This window comes from Callospermophilus lateralis, chromosome 5, assembly GCF_048772815.1.
Source record: "Callospermophilus lateralis isolate mCalLat2 chromosome 5, mCalLat2.hap1, whole genome shotgun sequence".
Taxonomy (NCBI): Eukaryota; Metazoa; Chordata; class Mammalia; order Rodentia; family Sciuridae; genus Callospermophilus; species Callospermophilus lateralis.
The window spans coordinates 75,645,403-75,664,653 of NC_135309.1; the positions used below are offsets into that span (position 1 = coordinate 75,645,403).

At 36.7% G+C, this 19,251-nt stretch overlaps 1 protein-coding gene across 3 annotated transcripts in view; it reads left to right on the plus strand.

The window, feature by feature from the left end:
- Epb41l4a (erythrocyte membrane protein band 4.1 like 4A) overlaps positions 1-19,251 on the plus strand; it is a 226,531-nt gene that overhangs the window by 119,053 nt on the left and 88,227 nt on the right. For 2 of the 3 annotated variants that reach the window (XM_076856923.2, XM_076856924.2), the window contains 6 exons: positions 2,868-2,946; positions 11,193-11,290; positions 12,416-12,536; positions 14,562-14,649; positions 17,016-17,104; positions 17,940-18,003. In XM_076856923.2, the coding sequence (XP_076713038.2) occupies positions 2,868-2,946; positions 11,193-11,290; positions 12,416-12,536; positions 14,562-14,649; positions 17,016-17,104; positions 17,940-18,003 (539 nt within the window). The remainder of the gene's footprint in view (positions 1-2,867; positions 2,947-11,192; positions 11,291-12,415; positions 12,537-14,561; positions 14,650-17,015; positions 17,105-17,939; positions 18,004-19,251) is intronic. The other variant, XM_077109476.1, reaches the window with a different exon arrangement.

Here is a 19,251-nt window from a genome sequence, read left to right on the forward strand (position 1 = left end):
AATTCCAATTGGAAAATTAGAAAAATTTCAGGAATGATTATTTGAAAATAAATGTGCAGATTTCTTTTATAAGGAAGAGGTTGAGATTTTCATTGAGGTTATAAAGAAAAACATTGAAATTATTTTAAGTTTCATTATTAAGTGTTCTTTGGCACATTGTAAATGTCCATTTACATGATAGAAAATATTTCTTTAAATATCACAGTAAAAAGTAATTTTGGTCCTAAAGATATTAATACTGTTAAAAGTTGGATATGCAGTAAGAATGAAACTCTGTTACAATTGTAGAAATATGATATCACTGAAGAATACTTACATATAATTCCATGAACTACTTTGATACTTATTTAGGGGATTCTAATTTCTGGCTCCTGACTTTTTGGCTAAAGAAAAATAATATTCATTTCAGTTTCTTTAATGTTGAGTGTATGGAATGACATGAATTTAAGATAATAATTAAGCTGTTTGCTTCACTAGCACCTGATTTTTGCAGTTAGAATAGGAAGCCAAAAAATATATGGCTAGCCATAATCTTGTTCCAAAATGAACATTTCCTTACCCTTTGATCGCTCTACCAAACAGTGATGTATCTGAGAATATTTTCTCACACTAAAGGATTTAGAAGTTTGGTTTCCCTGAGAGGCTGTGTAGAACAGTGCCGAAACAGCACTGAACACTGAATACTTGCAAACTGTGGTGGAAGGCAAATTGCTGAACTCCTCAGCATCTGTTACCAGGTGGTTGTGGAGAATGAAGTGTTTATGAAACATTTTTGTACATTACCAAATTCAATTCAAAGTAATGATGCCTTAATTTAGAACACAAGGCACTTCATGTGGGGCTTTTTGAGTGGAGAATGGGCTTATTTGGGCCAAAAATCCTTTAAGAATATTAAGTCAAACTGGTTTTTGTTGTGTATTTTTCCAAGTTCTGCTTAAATGCTCATTATTGAACACATTTCACATAGCTGTGCTTGGTGAATAGAGTGTAATCTGTCATGTGCCACAGAATGAAAGCAGCTCTGTGGTCTGGAGAAGGCCTCTTCCCTTTGTGTGCTGTCTCAGCAGCATCTGTGCGCCTCCCCGCCCCCTAGGTGCCAACCCCAGCTGCCTGTGGGCACAAGCAGGCCCATCTGCTCAGGAACACAGAGCTTGATTGACATAGACAGAGCAGCCAAGGGTGGACTTCCTGGTTCTTCTAAATATTTAATAGTCTTGCCTCCCTGACATCTATGTTTAGGGGTAGAGGTGTTATTTGTCAGAAACACATAGTGCTTAAGTAAACATATAAACATCAGTAATTTTAAGAACATATAATCAACTCTAAGGATAAAAAATTAGAGCAAAGTTTTAAAAATTTTGCTTTCAAAAAACACCAGCATAAGAAGTACCTTCCTCAGAAAGACACAGATGAGGGGAGTGACCCTGGCCTTGATTGTCATCTGTATGCTTGAACAGGCCTATGGGTTATTACAAACATAAACATGTGTGTATGATAATAATAAATAACATAGTTTGCATATTATAAACATGTCTTTGTTACTTGTTCTGATTGATTTTTTGCCAGTTTCTAAATTTGTCATTTTATTTACTCAGTTAAAAATGAAAATAGAAAGACCAGGCTTATTGTCAGTTATTCAGAATGACAGCCTTACTGGGATGCATGCTTGACATCTTTTCTTATTTGTTTGTGTGGGAGCCCTTTTGTCGAAGAAAAAGATTGCAACTGTGACCGTCAGTTGGTGCACCAAGCAAAATAATCTTTCTTAAAATAAAGCACATTAGATTTAGTTAGAGAACAGTTTGAAAGTATGCAGTTTTGAAAATAGTGAACATTAGATTTATACCCTATGACACAGAAATATTTCTAGTAAAAACATAATATATTGTGGTTGGCACCCAAGGGACCTTGGTCCTTCTGCACAATGTGAGTGTTTGATTACTTATTTTATATTTGTATGTCTATGTACAATTCCAGGCTGTGTTTCTGATTATTTTTTATAGTTTGTAGACTTAATTTTTCTGTGTGTGTTAAATGTATGAGACAAGAAATGTCTCTTACACATGTAAGAATATATTTTTATATTCACAAGAATCTAAGAATGAAACAATTATTGTCCTGAATCCTATGACATAGCCCCCACTGATAATTGAGAAAATTCTAACTAATCAGTTTAAAAGTAGAGAGTTTCTAATCTCATCTTCCAAAATTTGCCACTGATTATAATTTCTTATGTATTTCCACAGGAAAAAAACACATGTATTAACTAATACTTTACTTTTCCTCAAAAAGGACCGTATTTTTGCACCCAGGAATGTAGATTGGTGATCTTTTCCACATCAGCATGTAAAGAACTCTCTGTCAGTTTGAGTAGTTGCTTGAGATCATGTGTATGTGCTGTGGTTGGGTTGACTTAAATTGTCCACCTGCTGCTAAGAGTTTGTTTCCGGTTTTTTGTAGAGAGGTTGAAAAAAAATTTTGGTAGTTGAAGTGAACAATGGATGGTTTTCTAAATAATTTATTTTGTTTATCAATATCCTTTTTTGTTATGAAAAACTATATATATTAGAAATTGTGAATAATGGGAAAATAGAAATAAAAAAAATTGTGTACAACCTTGCTAACCAGATAAAAGAAACAGTGACATTCTTGTGTATTTGACCCAGCATGTTGTCTATGTTTGCTTGTGGACACATACACACATATACATATGCATTCATGCATAGTTGAGCTCCTAACTGTTGATAGTTCTGAACTCTGCTTCTTCCATTTTGTTTTCTTATGTCAAATTCTTAGTAGCTATGTAATATTATAATGCTACTTCGGCTATAAAATGAACCATAGTTAATTTCTATTTCTTATTTTAGCTGGACCTCCATATACTTTGTATTTTGGTATTAAGTTCTATGCTGAAGATCCATGTAAACTGAAAGAAGAAATAACCAGGTACAGTACTGACTTTGTTTTTGAACAGATACATGTAGGGTATATACAAAAGGCTTTATTGGAAACAAATAAAACTGGGGTCGAGCCTTTGGATATGTGTCTACATGGTTTTGTAATTTATTTCCTGTGAGAATTAAATTTATACTAGCATTGTGTGAGGCAAATCAGTGTCTGATGATAGATGTGTTTGAAAAATGACATGAACCTGGGTGACACGATGATAGATTTTGTATCTGCTGTGTTGGGAGATTCTGTATTATTACTGCTAAGCATGCATTCAGCCTTTGTATCCATATAGAAATAGCCATTTGAACTGCATAGTGGAAGGCTATTTTGATGCTTGGTTTACATATGTAAATATACATTTGAAGAGTCAGTTGTTTCCCTTTTATTAGTTGTAGCTAAAATATCAGTTATTCAGGTGTTTCATTTATCTCCTCAGGAAAAGAAAATTACTTTTACTATTAAGAAAGGAGAGGAAACACTTGTGTTTTCATTTATTACTTTACCTTGGTCATCAAATATTTTATTTCTGTGGAGGCAGAATTTCCAGTTGGTATTAATTAGGTGATCAAAATAGTCATGCCAACATTCGACAACGATTCATAAGGAGCAGACAATAGTGTGTTTAACTTATTTGACCAGTGACCTGGCTGCATGTGGCACTCAAAACAAAAGCTTTTTCCCTAACTTAAGTGACCAATTTTCCAGTGAACCTGTATCAGGGGTTCAAATAGAGCCTCATACGGTATTTTAAAAACTGGAAATCGTATCTTTGAGAACTAAGGCAGCCTGTGGTTTTATTTTATTTCATCCTTTCATCTTAGACTTCTCTTTTGTCTTTATTTTGGACTGCACACACAAGAGGGAGAAGAGGGCAGGCTAATCAAACCTTTTCCATCCCACTCTGAAGTGCCGCGTTAGGCCTCATTTTCGGAACACATGGATGCCTGCACTCCTGTCTTTCATTGCCACGTTGCTACTGAGCACACTGAAAACTGGACACCAGTTCAGGCTTTCCCAGTGTACATCTCTCTGGGAGAAGGGCCATTGGGGCAGGAGGAGATGTTCACACAGGGGTGGTATTTACATTAGAGTTTCAGGGGGGAAACAGAGTCCTAGTGATGTAAAAATATCTCAATACCAGTAATCATTAGGGAATTGCAGTGGAACGACATTTTATTAAAATACAGTGAAAGTTCCACGTTTTGAGGTTGTCCCTGTGTCTCAGCTTTCTTCAGTGGTAAAATTGGAGATGCAACTGTCTCACAAATTTTATGAACTTTGGACAGAATGATGTATTTGAAGCTGCTATAGTTGTGTTTGGCTCCTAGTAAGTGTTGAATAGATGTCAATATTTATTATTTCATTCTTTGTCCTAACAATACAGTGAAATTGCATTTTAATTGGGGTTAGGTTCCAAATATGTTTGATTTAGTGTTATCTGACCTCTGTTAACCACACATTGAGTAATCAGAAATTTCTCTTCAGGAACAACTAATGACTTGTTAACAGAACACATGGATTTGTGTATAATGTCTATTTCTAGTGTAACCTGTTTTTTTCTCAAGTATTAGATCAGATCATATAGCTAAGAACCAGGGATCGAGTTGATTACAAATGGTGGTTATGCCCCTCTTCTCTCTCTCCCTTCCTTCCTTCCAAAATATGTTTTTGAATTTAGGTAAGTCAAATGTGCATTTAATGTGATAGCACTGTATACTGACTATTAAAATGTGCTGAAGAGAAAGATATTGATTTGCATGAATATGTTAACTTAAAGGGACAGGACCTGAAAAAGTGAGTCAATTGCAAGATATAATTTTGGCAAAAGTAAAAACTGAAACAGAAAAGCCCAATACCCCAACTTATTTATTTATTAATTTAGTGCTTGAGAGCAAACCTAGGGGTGCTTTACCAATGAGCTACATCCTCAGTCTTTTTATTATTTATTTTGGGCCAGGCTTTTGCTAATTTGCTGAACCTGACCTTGAACTTGCCATCCTCCTGCCTTAGCCACCTGATTTACAGGGTTTACAGGGGTGCACCACTACCTGGCCCAACATATACTATTAAAGGAAAAAGGTACTTAGGCCAGCATTTTCAAGTTGTTTGTTTTGATTCAGTTTATTCAAAAATTGTTCCAACCTAATTTGTGTTGTATACAAAATACAATGCTGTATAGTAAACTTGCTTATATGTAATCTACAGAATTTTTTTTTTGAAAATCATATATTATATGGATCTTTTCACCATCTGACCTATTCTTTTTATTCCCACATAGTGTTCCATAATTTATTTAACCACGACTTTGTAAATGGCCATTGAGATTATTTTCTTTTTCTTTTTCTTTTTTTTTAAAAAAAAGGTTGTAAATAATGCTGCAGTGAGTCTTCTCATGCACATACAGGATCATACTAGATGCAATATTTCAAAAGGATAGTGTACTTAGGGGAAAAGGACTAGAAGTGAATGGACTAGAATGGGAAAAGACTAGGGTTCTTCTCTAGTATGCATGAGGCCATAGGTTCAATTCTGGAAAAAAAACAAAAACAAAACAAAACAAAAATAGGCAACAAAATTCAATTAGGATCCCTTTTATCATTTGTACTATGTTTTCTTTCTGGGTCTATACAGAATAAATCTAATCTCTCTTCTTTAGTCCTTCAAATAATTTGTGTCCTTATGAGGTCTGTTAAGCTTATTTTCAATTCTAATTAAAATATTTTGATATTCTTCCATGCATGAAATGTCATTTATACTTTTGCATCCTCTGCAAATTTTATGTATGTATAATACATACATTGGTTAATAAGACAGGCTTGGGCTCAGACCAGCAGAGGTTCATTTTCTTAAAATTTACTAGTTGTATATTTCTGAGAAGATTATGTAATTTTTCAAAGTCTCATTTTTCTCATTTATCTAAGGGAATTATAGTGTTTCTTCAAGAGGATGACTGAAGGAATATATAAATTAACCTATGAGAAATATTTTAAATGATACAAAAATTTCAAGTGTTCAGTAGATAGTAAGGGTAGCTAAAATGGAAATAATGATGGCTATTTTATATTTTTCAAATAGATTGAAAAATTAGGAAAAGATCAGTGTGGAGCCCTGAGCTAAGTCTTCCAGGTTAAATCGATCCTTTAATCAGAACTCTCTGGGTGTAGGTGTTTATTTAACTATATAATCATCCTGCTTCTCTCTCTGGCCTGCTTTTCTAGAATTTGTTGGTCAAGACAGACTTCCCTCACTACCTCATTCTTCATTCAGTACCTACAGGGAGCTCAGTATTCCAATGCTGAGTGAAAGGGAACTCAGCAATGACCAGGGGGAGCTCTGGTTTCAATCCACCTGGAGAGAGAATTTCCCGATGCCTAGCTATGATGCCATTGCCATTTCCCTGAACTTCTACACATCTAGCAACTTAAAAAAAAAAAAAAAAGTTATGTCCAAATGACTCACTTATAACAGATTTTTTTAGCTTATAAAAATGGATGTTTGATTGGTTATGATCATTCTCTCTCCACCCGCCTTGAACTGTGGATTGAACTCACGGGCACTTAACCACTGAGCTACATCCCCAGCCCTTGCTTTATTTTTTATTTTGAGACAGGGACTCACTAAGTTGAGGAGGCTGGTCTTGAACTTGCGATCCCCCTGCCTCTGCCTTGAACATTGGATTACTGGTGTGGGCCACAATGACTGGCTGCTATTATTTTCTTTTGTAATCCATCATCTCTTCTATGTGAAGATCAGCTGATCTTAGTTGCTTTGGTCAACAACTCAGCCATATGTTTACGTCCTGAATCCCTGCCACCTCCTTTCATTATAAATAATAGTCCTTATCTCCCTCAGAGCCAAGATGTAAGGCTTATATTCCATTATGGATACAAATGGCATTTATGAACTTTAAACGGCTGTGCAAAAATGTAAGGTGATAATATTGCTATTTGTTCCCATATCATTCATCGGTTTTAAACTTCAAAGTAAGATTGTTATTCCTGATCTTTATTTTCTCTTGAAAATCACTAGATGTTGCCCTTGTTTTACGTCTCTAAGCCATACCTGCCATTTCTACTCACTATTTAACTTTATGATGTTATAAACATTTTCTATATCCCTTACATTTAAGTTTTATTAATACTGATTAGACTGCTATCAAATTCTGTGTTCCTGCTTTTTGTGGGATGAAGAAAACAGTCCTGCTCATCATCTCCTGTGTAGATAGGTTCTCCTCCTATAATCTTGTACTCACATTCAGCTGGAGTGAGAGATCAAATTTCTACCTGCCCCATGTCTTTTGGTTTCTGCACCAGGATCTCATGTCCTTGGAAGGTTCTCTTCAGATGACGACGAGTTCTCCTCCTCCTCCTCCTCCTCCTCCTCCTCCTCCTCCTCCTCCTTCTCCTCCTCCTCCTATATTTTTTAGTTGTCAATGGACCTTTATTTTTCATTTATTTTATTTATTATATCTAGTGCTAAGAATTGAAGCCAATGCCTCACATGTGCTAGGCAAGCACTCTACCACTGAGCTACAGCCCCAGTCCTCTCTTTAGGCTTCTTGGTGTGAGCATTCATGATGTTTTTTGATAACAAAGTCTCATGGAGAAAGGGTGTGGGGGGTCATTTTCCATTTGGGACTCCCGTAAGAAGGGATCTTTCTGCCCCTTCTTTAATAGCATGTCTTCTCCTTTGTCCATTCTTCTTAATAATTGCTCCGATAATTGCTAAATTGTGTATGGTCCTCCGTGACTTACATATCCTTGGTTTCAGTTCAGCTCCTTTCAGCAAACATCAGATGCATGGACAGCTGTGAGGCTAATGCTTCCAGACCCTCACTTGGGTAGTGCTGGTTGTAGTTCGGTCTTACATGTGAGAGCGGGGAAGGTCATCCCTGCTCCCCCAGGACTCATGATCTAGTTTGCGAGACAGTGCATATGCATCAATATATTAATTTCCATAAGCAAGTAACTAGAAATTGCTTTATGGAGCCCTCTGCTTTGTAATATACTATGTTCTGGAAACTTCCTTGTTAAGCACATCATTTTTAATCAGCATTTTTTCCCAGTAAGGTACAGTATAACTAGGTACATAATATAATTTCCTGCCCAAAGCCTGACACTTTAAAGAACGGTAAGCATAGTCATTAATAATCATACTACTCTAATAGGCTTAAAGAGGATAGAACCATTAGGGTATAGGTTTGCCCTAATTAAAACCAGAGACAAACAAGGACTCAAGCATTTCTTCTTAGTTTTAATCAGAATGACAGAGAAGGAAAGACCAAACAACTTTAAATCTTTTTCGTTTAAATAGAGTAATAAATTGTACTCTAACTCCCATTAAATAGACAAAATAAGTTATATGTAAATAAAATAGGCTCTGAGAGACTATGAAGTGTTTAGCATATGAAAACATGATCATCATCATAAATTTGTCTTATATGCATCTAGTTATGTAGCAAAATTAATAAAATTTTTAATTAAAAATAGTTGTCTTGCCTTCTTTGATTTTGGTGGGTTTTTAAAACTCAGTAACTTAAAGATATCTGGTATCTTTAAAAGGCAGGTTGCCCAGGGAAATTAGAACAGATGTCCTTTTTTCTTCTTGAATTTCTCAGAAACAGCAAATAGCATTTCTGGTTTTCCCTCACTTCCTTCCTTCCTTCCTTCCTTCCATCCATCCATCCATCTGTTCATCCATCCATCCATCTATCTGTTCATCAGTATTCCCATCTATCACAGCTGTTTATTGAGCAGTTATTATGTGTGGATCCCTAGATAGCTGGAATGCCTCATCAGTATGATATGGTTTCTTTTTCTTTGTGTGTGCTTGTCTATGTTTCAGCTTTGCTTTGTTTTCTCATGTCCCTATTTCTCTTCCTTTATGTCTTCAAAGCAAGTTCTTGCGGTATTAAGCCTCTTTCTGTATTTGGCAAGGTACTTGACTATCTAGTCAGATGTTATAAAAAATATTCATGAATATGCATCTTTGACTTTTTTTTTAAAATGCTCCAGGAAAAGAAATTCAAAGGTACTAATAAAGAAGGAGGATCTAACAAATGCAAGTTTCCAGCAAGTGGAAGTAATTCCAGCAAATGTCTCTAGTTTATAAACTGTTTCATTTAAATTCTTCTATTATTCTGCTAGATTTTTCTCCTCTGTAAGAGGAGTACAAGTGGTCATTACAAAGTGGATTTGGTATTCCAGGGAAAGGAAAGTAGTTTAGTGGGGTTCAAAAAATGAATGCAAATCAGGGAGTAGTGGTGGTCCCTGGTCTGTGGCAAGAGATTTGGCTTGAGAAGTAAACTATTGAGCTGGGCTTAGTGGCACATGCCTGTAATCCCAGTGGCTTGGGAGACTGAGGCAGAAGAATTATGAGTTCAAAGCCAGTCTCAGCAACAGTGAGATGTTAAGCAACTCGGTGAGACCCTGTCTCTAAAAAAAAAAATACAAAATAAGGCTGGGGATGTGGCTCAGTGGTCAAGTGCCCCAGAGTTCAATCCCTGGTACCCCCAAAAAAAAAAAAAAAGTAAAGCAGAGATCTTAAAAACTATCTTAGGAGCTTGAACTTTATCCTGAAAGCAGAGAGAAGTCTTTAAAGGCTTTTTAAGTCAAAGAAGTGACATACTGCTGTTTATCTCTAGGGAAGGTTGGAAGGAAGGTAAGTATGGATGATGGCAAACCAGTTAAGAGGTTTTAGAAATCCAAGGCATAGTGACCTGAACTAGGGGGTGAAGAGAAGTTATCACTTTCCAAACCAGCATATTTAGTGATTCAGTGTGGGAGTCTGGGGTTATTATAAAGTGTTCCCAGATTGCTCCTTGCAGGCATCTGAGAATGGTGGTATCACTTACTGAAATAGGCAGTGGGGAAGCATGGGGCCTTGAGCAGGTTTTCGCTCAAGCCTGTGCGTGTGATCAAAGTTGCCACCTGCCTTTTGGTAGTCCTCAGTGCAGTGTCTTACAATTGGATTCCCCCTCTGAGGGCTTTGTTGTGAGCCATTGAAGATGCTGTTAATCTCAGCTGATTTTTCTACTTCATTTCTCTCACTTTCTCTGCCTCTCCCAATGACGTCAAAAGTCACCTTGCAAGTGAAGCAAAGCCACAAAAAGATAGTCTGGGGTGTGTGAATGTGTGTGCACACATGTGTAAGTGACGGTGGTCAAGCCTGGTATTGGTTTGTTAATTTGGCTCATAAATCTCTGTCTTCTTTCAGCCCAGTGGCAGAGAGACTGAATAAGAAATGACAAAAAGCTGGTCAAAGTTGAGTGACATCTTGGTTGAGAGAGTTCTAGGGTCAGACTGCTTAGGTTCTTGGTGAGATCTTGGACAAGTTATTTTCATCTCTATCAATTTCCTCAATTGCAGAATGTTGATAATAGGATTGGCCTCATTTTTAAAGTGTTACCTAATGCTATTGTATGTAAAAATCCTTAGAATGAGGGCTGGGGCTGTAGCTCAGTGGCAGAGCGCTTGCCTAGCATGCATGAGGCACTGGGTTCGATCCTCAGCACCACATAAAAATAAATAAAGTTAAAGGTATTGTGTCCAACTACAAGTAAAAATATGTATGTTAAAAAAGTACTTAGAATGAGATGTAGTGTTTATAATGTTTAGAGTAGTTCTTAGCACAGTAATTTAAATAGGTTTTCTCTTGGCAACATGAAATGAGCAAAGCCACAAATGATGGACAGGCTCTTAGAAAGTGGGAGAATTGATAGAATTAAACCTCATGATATTTTTGTCTTGTACACATAATTTTGGGCCTTGTAGATAACACTGTAGTGGAGGTGGGGTCCTTGTGACTTATTCCTCCTGTTAAGAGCCTTCTGTGGTGGTAGTGATGGCTGGGGCAGTAATGAAAAAGGCAAAGTACCTTCTATTCAACCTTCACATCCACCTATAGGGTGGATACTGTCACTCTCCCAGTCTTGCAGGTAAGGAGACTGTTAAGGTAAGCAGCAGCCCCAGATCCCAGAGCACGGAGCAGTGGAGCTGGGATGCAAGCCAGGCAGTTACCTTGAGAGCCTGAGCTTCTTAGCCCCAACACCACCAAGTTGCCTCTGTAAGGTGTGTTTTGCTGGTCTGGTCCCCATTATTCCATAGCCCTCTCACAGAAGAATGGAGGGTGACTTAATTTTCACTAAGATGATTAGTTTTGATTTTGATGTTCAGGGCCTGAAACTTCAGATTTGAGTCGTGTAAGAGATTGTTAATCTCTTTTTTCCATTTCTCTTTTAGATATCAGTTTTTCTTGCAGGTGAAACAAGATGTGCTTCAGGGCCGGCTGCCCTGCCCCGTCAACATTGCTGCTCAGCTGGGAGCCTACGCCATCCAGTGTATGTTCCACTTCAGCATATTTGCTTCAGAAATGTCTGGGGGAAATATTTGAAGTTTTCTTTGTATGCAAGTTGATATTCTAAAACTCTTCTTATCAAATGACAGTTGAAAAAAAAATTTAGTCAGAATTCAGGTTTTGACCAGTGTCCTTCAGAAGAGGTAAAACTGGAGTCAATTACATTTCCCTTGTAGTAGGTTGCATGGAGTTTTAGTTGCAAGAATAGCATTCGTTCTTGTTTTAGTGGAGGGCCTAAAGATCTGCTCTACTCTATATCCCACCTGAGTTCAGTGCCTCTACACCCTGCCCCCTCCCTGACAAACTGTTGTGTCTCAAAGATAATTTTGCTTCTGGGCAGTTGTTGTACAGACTCCACATGGTCAGATGCCAGCACCAAGTTCAGTGTGGCACACGGCTCTTGACATCAGTGTGGCACCCATATGGGATGGCTCTGGGTTCTTCTGTCTTTTTAGAGACTAAGGCTGAGACTATTTCTCCTAATGATTATTGAACTCCTTTTAAGAACCAAGCTAGGGAAACAAGACTGCATGATTCTTGACCCTGTGAAACTTGTAGACTGGAAATTATGTAGAAATAATATCCCAGGAAAGCTGTGGAATAAATGAACTGGGTTGGGACTTGGAAGGTAGGTTAACATAGGGAGAAGAATTTTTGTAAGAGCAATATAGCTTCCTGGTTTCACTTTGTTTCTTTGTTAAACAGACGGAGTATGTACAGCGTTGAATTATGTTTCCGTCACCTTTATTTGAGGCATAGATGTTTGAATCACATGTTCTCTCTCTCTCTGTCATTGAGAGGATATATGGGGGGTAACCTCCAGCATTTCTACCATATGTACCCTAAAGTCTGTTTATAACATTTTATTTCATATAAACTGATAAGAATAATTGAAAGGAAAATCTCAGGAAAAGCAGAAATACAAAATTTATATTTTCAAGTCAAGATTTTATGTCATCCATATATGCTCATCATATTTTAGTAAAATGTTTAGTAGTTATACAGGTATTTATATGTTTAAGAAAAATGTTCACACATGATAGGAATATTTTTAGAAATGTTTTTCTAAAATAACATAAAATTATAATTTCTTTTTCCCACCGCCCAGCTGAACTTGGAGATTATGACCCATACAAGCATACTGCAGGATATGTGTCAGAGTACCGGTTTGTTCCTGATCAGAAGGAAGAACTTGAAGAAGCCATAGAAAGGATTCATAAAACTCTAATGTAAGAATCATGTCGTATGTTTCATCAGTCATCAGTGGTCACTGCAGGTTAATGACAATCATAAGAAAAGTTTTTAGAACAATAAAATTTTCACCTGTGCCTTGAACATTCTAGCTTGATTTCTCTTGTAATAACTTTTACTGATTACAATACTAAAATGATCATCAAAAGCTCAATAGATTTTAAAAGTTCAATGTAGAAAGTCAATTCTAAAAGCCAAAGTCACCATATATTTGGTCAATGATACTGCAGGCCTGTCTCTGTGCATAACTTCCCACAGACAAAATTTATTTTGCATAAATTTATGTATTATGATCTTATGTAAGTGAATTCATTCTGTAAGTACTGTGTTTTACAATCTTTTTTTTTTTAGTCACTAGTGTCTTATGAAAAATTTTTAACTGTAAATATTATTTTTAACTATAAAAAATAACCACAAATGCCTTAATGTATTCTAGATTTGCTCTAGGTTAAGTATGTAAATTCTTTGCAATTAGAAACAAAGTCCTATTCAGGCTATCACAGTGAATCTGGAAATCACGATGACATGTGTGCAGCCTCTGAGGGCGTTGTGTTAACACCACATGCACTTCTGACAGTAGATGCGCTCCCCTAGTAGGATTTTCAATTAATAGCCTGGAGCATTGAAGTTATAATTTAATTATACTTATTTTGGTTAAATCCTCTATACTGATTAACTTTGCTTTTTTTGCTTCTTATGTAACATTCTCCCTTGAATATACTTGGTTTCAAATCTATTATAGTCAAGGAAAAAAATGTAGAATTTATCTCCTCAACAAAAAAAATATTTGCCTAAAGGATCTGTTTCAGTGAGTAGATGCAGAAGTCAGTTGCTGAATGGTAATCAGAGAAACCTGGCTCTGCATGTTGTATTAGCCTGTGCTAGAAGGCTCTCCAGCCTGGTTATAGAGTCCTTCATTTTAAGGTTTTACTAAAGTGGATGCTAAGAGAGTGCTTGTTATAACATCATAAAGGGCAGTGTGTTTGGAACATTTTGAGAATATTAATTCTACCAGGAGTTTCCAAGCACAATTGTGTTTAGACATTATCATGGAGCTTTAAATAAAGACCCTCAGACATGTTTTATGTGATGGTGTGGATAGTGTGACTGTTTTACTGGGAATTAAGCATGATCAAGGCTTGGTGGCTTTCTTGTGTCTAACTTGTGATGAATATTCTTCACAGATTTCACAAGTATGCTACATTGTGAGTTTTTCAGCATGCCATGGCTGAAATGAGGGAATGTATCAAAGCAAATTAAATTTCTAAATTTTTAGAAATTCATAGTTCCTTTTGTTAACCATTCAAGTCTGTCTCTCTCTCTCTCTCTCTCTCTCTCTCTCTCTCTCTCTCATACACACATATACACAACACACTCTTAATTTATCCATGGAGATTCCTGGCAGATGCTTGCTCTCATTAGGAATCGGTGCTATTTTCTGTATTTATCATCAGTGAACATTTCTCTATTCTCTCTTGAGAAAATAATAGGTACTGTTACAATTTCTGTATGTTAACTAATGTATTTCTAAACTTCATTGTTCTCAGAAGATGTTGCTATGACCCCACTAAGAGGTGGGGACCCCATTCTCCTCTCCTTTCCACCCCTGTGCTAGCTCCTTTCTCTTCTGATGCAGAGCTGCTGGTGCGGGGAGACATTTTGCTCTTTGTGAAGTGGAAGCTTTTTAATTTGCGTGCTTATGTCCTCAAAAACCTCTTTGGGGGTTTTTGAAATTGAGAATTTTTAATGTATGTTGGGACATTAGGGATAGACTATAATGAGCAAGGATCTATTTAGTAAATGAAATTAACTTAATATGTATCACCTCGAAACATAAAATTTTGTCACCAGCAAGGTGAAGGCCTTCTTGAAATACAAAAACTTAAGTTCACATTAATACAAAGGGTTATTTTTTCAGTGAATACAATGAAGCTGGTTTGCAACCCCTGTAAGTGCAATAGCTAAGGGTAAAGTAAGGCTCTTTGTTTTTTTGCTGGTTACAGGGGTCAGGCTCCTTCTGAAGCTGAACTGAATTACTTGAGGACAGCCAAATCCCTGGAGATGTATGGTGTTGACCTCCATCCTGTCTATGTGAGTAACATTTAATTAACACAAAATATTTTAAGCTGATGACATTTTTCTTAAAAAGTCACCAAGACTCCCAAAGGAAAACGGTAGTCCTGTTGTTCAGCAAGCAGATGATACCTTTTCATTTGTGTTTTTTGAACAGAAAGCAGCTCTTGCATGGATTAAACTCTAATGAATTTTGCATAAAAGTCTGTGATTATATTACCATGTGTAGAAAACAATCAACTGGACTTGAAAACACAATCTGGATAACAGTTCCAAAGGGTTTAGCTAAACATCAAAACAACTTAAAATTGGTCTATACTTGATTGTATTAGATAGAAAACAGGAAGATTTTTCCCAAAATAGATTCGATGGCTGAAAAACACAATTCAGGTTTCTAACCAGGTAAAGCAAGGATTAGGTAGCAGTCTGGGTGCACCAACGGGTGGTACTATGTTGAATGTGCAGGTTCTGTTGCTGTAGGTATCACTGCCTTCATAAAAATATTTATTTTCTTCAGTGCCTGATGAAAAACTTGCTAAATATAGTCAGCAATTAACATTGGATCTGTATTGAGTGTTCTGAATCCAGGTCTTACCTTTGAGACATTTCTCTTATACTGCCAATTGATTATTCTATGCCAGTGAGATTGAAATGCCATTGCCTTTGATTTTTGGACAAGTGTGCTTAGCTGTACTTAGCAATAATAACATTTGATTATTTGAGAAAATGAGCAAAGTTCTTAATTCTCTATAGGAAATTGCTGAAGAGTATATTTAGGCTTACTTTTCATCATGGAACTCAATTTTTAAGGAACCCTGATAAATCTTTCTCTCATGCAAATAACCCACTCATGCATTCATTATATAATATCTCTTTTTCTCATCAGCATTTTTTGAAAACAAAAAAACTCTCTCATATTATTTTTAGAGAATTAAATGCATTCCTGGGTACACAGTCAGTGTGGCAGTAAAAGTTACAGATTTGGGAAGAACAGTAATTCTTTGATATATTTTATTCCAATCTCATGAGATCATTGAATGCTTCATAGTTCCCTCCTTTAAGAATACTCTTAACAGCCTGTGATCCCAGTGACCCGGGAGGCTGAGACAGAAGGATTGCAAAGGCCAGCCTCAGCAATTTGATGAGGCATTAAGAAACTTAGTGAGACCCTGTCACAAAAATAAAAAGGTCTAGATATGTAGCTCAGTGGTATAGCACTCCTGGATTAAATCTCCAGTCCCCTCTGCCCCACCAAAAGAATAAGATTTCATGAAGTGGTTATTTTTCCCTATCTAGTCATATTAATCTTGTTAGGCTTTTATTTTTGTTGTTGTTTTAATCTACCAGAAATTTATTGAGAAAGTCTTCTGCAAAATGCTTCTGTTTCTGTCATCTTTATCCTAGTTAACCATCAGACTTTTTCATTGTTAGTTGGAATTTATGGGAAATGAACTTGATATGTTAGAATCTTCCATACATTTAAGATTGAATTTCTTGGGCTGCAAGTGGGTAACAGCTGGTATTCTCCCAAAACATATTGTTACCTTGTGTTCCTGTGACTATAACTTTGCAGGCTGTTTGACAGTTCTGTACATGTTCTTGGTATCCATTCTGTGACTTTTAAAATTTCAGGATCTTGTTCTCTTAATTGAAAATAATCATAGCCCAGAAATAAAGTTTATCCAATCTTTACCAGAAGAGATTGTATTTTTAAAATTTTAAGTAGTCTTAAAGTTAGGGCAGGAGGGAACATGATAAACCTCAGAAAGTTCAAGTGTATGTCTGTTGATGGCTTCCAGAACTTTCTGATGAGGGTTGTGTTGTAGTGACCTGGGCCTCATGATTATCCATATCAGAGTAAAATTAAGACAAGGCATTGGAAAGCAACCTTGGTAGAAGCTAGTGGATCTCAACTTTGGCTATTCAGAGAATCACTTGGGACACCTGTGTTGTTTTGATACTCTGGCCCCTTTGCTAGAGATTCTGATTTAACTGGTTTCTGTAGCACTCAGTCATTAGCATTTTAAGCTGCCTGGGGGATTCCAGTTAATGTGCAGCTTGAGTTAAACACCACTGTGGAAGCAACATTGGTAAGTCAATCAGTGACCTGAGAGGTAGTCCAAATTCCTTTTAGTAAATTGTAGTTGCAAGTGTGACTTAACATGGAGGTAGATAGAGAAGTTCTCTTAGGGAACTTTGGGGGTGGGGAAAAAGAGCATCAAGTTAGTCACTATCATAACTTAGCTGGATTTTTAGGCAGATGTCTTTTAAAAAGTAAATCCATCATTAATCCAACAAATTATATTTATATGGCCAATTGTAGTTTTATAAAGAGCTTTTATGTGAATAAACTCATGGTTTTAGGTTTGTGTTTGTTTTTGCAGGGAGAAAACAAGTCTGAGTATTTCTTAGGATTAACTCCCGTTGGTGTTGTTGTCTACAAGAATAAAAAGCAAGTGGGGAAGTACTTCTGGTAGGTATAATTCCAGTACAGAGTTGGTATAAAAGCTATACACTGCAGAGTCGGCATGATGGTGCATGCCTGTAATCCCACAGCTTGGGAGGCTGAAGCAGGAGGATCAACAGTTTAAAGCCAGCCTCAGTAACTTAGCGAGGCCTTAAGCAAAGAAACTCAATGAGACCCTGTCTCTAAATAAAATGCAAAATAGGGCTGGAGATGTGGCTTAGTGGTTAAGGGCCCCTATGTTCCATCCCTGGTACAAAAGGAAAAAACAAACAAACTATACACTGTATGACTTACTAGACTTGTATGTTAGTGAAAGTGTTGGGGAAAAGAAAACAAGTACGATTTCCATAGTTCATAAATAAATGAGTGCTATTGGATATAATTTCCTCTCAATGTACCTTAGTATATTTATATTTAATCTGCAAATTTCAAGCACTGTGGGTCTAGACTCTCTTATCCATGGAGAGAGTATGTAGTAGGACTTCCCACCCATTCCAATGTATGGTGTGAGCTGGAGGTCCAGCACCACTCCAAGTTTTAGCTCTAACTAGGGAAGGGTTGGAGGGATTGGGGAGCCTATGCTCCTGCATATATCTGGGGAGGTGGTACTGTCAGGGCCAGTGGATTCCAAGCTTATTTTTGTAGTTAATGGAAAAGCATAGGATAATGAGAATGGAAGATGTCCAGAGCAAACGACCCAGAGGGGATTCTGCAGTCACTTCAGCAGTATATAAAAGAGCCAATATTCACTAGTCTTTTCCCTCTGTATACGTCTCTGAATTTCTAAAAGACTAATTCTTCAAAAAGCAGTGACTACACCACCATCTGCTTTGTTTTTCAGGCCTCGGATTACAAAGGTTCACTTCAAGGAGACTCAGTTTGAACTCAGAGTGTTGGGAAAAGATGTAAGTTTTTGTGAGCACTTAGCATAAATGAGAAGGGGGAGGGTCTTATCTGCTCATTTTTATAGCTTAGAATACATTGTGAAATAAAAAGACATGTTTTCTTCGGCTGCAGCCACGTGGAACCAGGTTAATTAACTGACATGCACAACTTCTCAAGGAAGGGAAAAGGAAATGAGTAGAAATGAATGAGAGGGTAATGGAAAAATGTCATTTTGGTTTTAGCAAGGGAAAGCAAAACATTTCCAGGACTGAAGAGAGAAAAAGAGGTGATTATCTTTATTACTGTAATTTGCTTTTCTGAACTGCCCGTGAAGGTAGGATTCATGTAATCTAAAAGGTGTAGCCTGCATACAGGACTGCAAAAATGTGTCCTAATTTTGGTCTAAAATCAATTAAACAACCTGTTGAGAGTTACACTTCTACTCTTTCCTCACCGAATGTGATAGACAACCCAGATGAAAATTGTGGGCACTTTCAAGGGAGAATGTAAGGTGAAAGCCCAGAAATGCTGACTTTCACTGCCTGTTGGGTGTGTTTGGTAATGGACATGGGACAGTACCTGGCTGTGCTTTAGCATGCCTTGGCAGGTAGCTTTTAGGAAACTGGTCAAAAGAAAGCATGGTGTGAAAGCTTCCTTTTGATCTACCTGTGAAAATAAAGCACTCTGGAAGTGCTATTAGTAGAATCCTTACAGGATAAATGAATGGAAATATAGTGTAGGAAAATTCATCCTTATTTCTTTTTTGGTTCTAATCTTATGTGGGAAAAAAGCTAAGTGTAAATGGAATTGAATTGATTTTTTTGATGTTAAAAAGATCTTAAATATAAATCAGTGCTCACATGTCCACATGTGAAGGTATAGCAACAGTTCAGCTGCTGCAATAGTTGGGACTTGGTATTTGGCACATCACCTCACCTGTAGTTGGTACTTAGTAAGTACCTGTCAAATTATCAATGAACTGATTACTGTGAATACAAGAATAAGTACTGTCAGTTCAGAAAACCTAATACTACCATTTGTTATCAAAACAAAACAAAATAATTATCTCACATTGAACTATATGGCAAGTTGACATTTATTGATAAAATTATATTGAAAGAAATGTTTCAAGGTGTTTTTATAGCAGAAGATTAATAAAGTGATAAAATCTCTCAAGAAAGCCTTACTATTACTCAAAATATTCTTTTCCCTTATACCTAAGTATTTTTGTGAAATATTGGTGAACTCCTTTTATGTTGTTATAACAG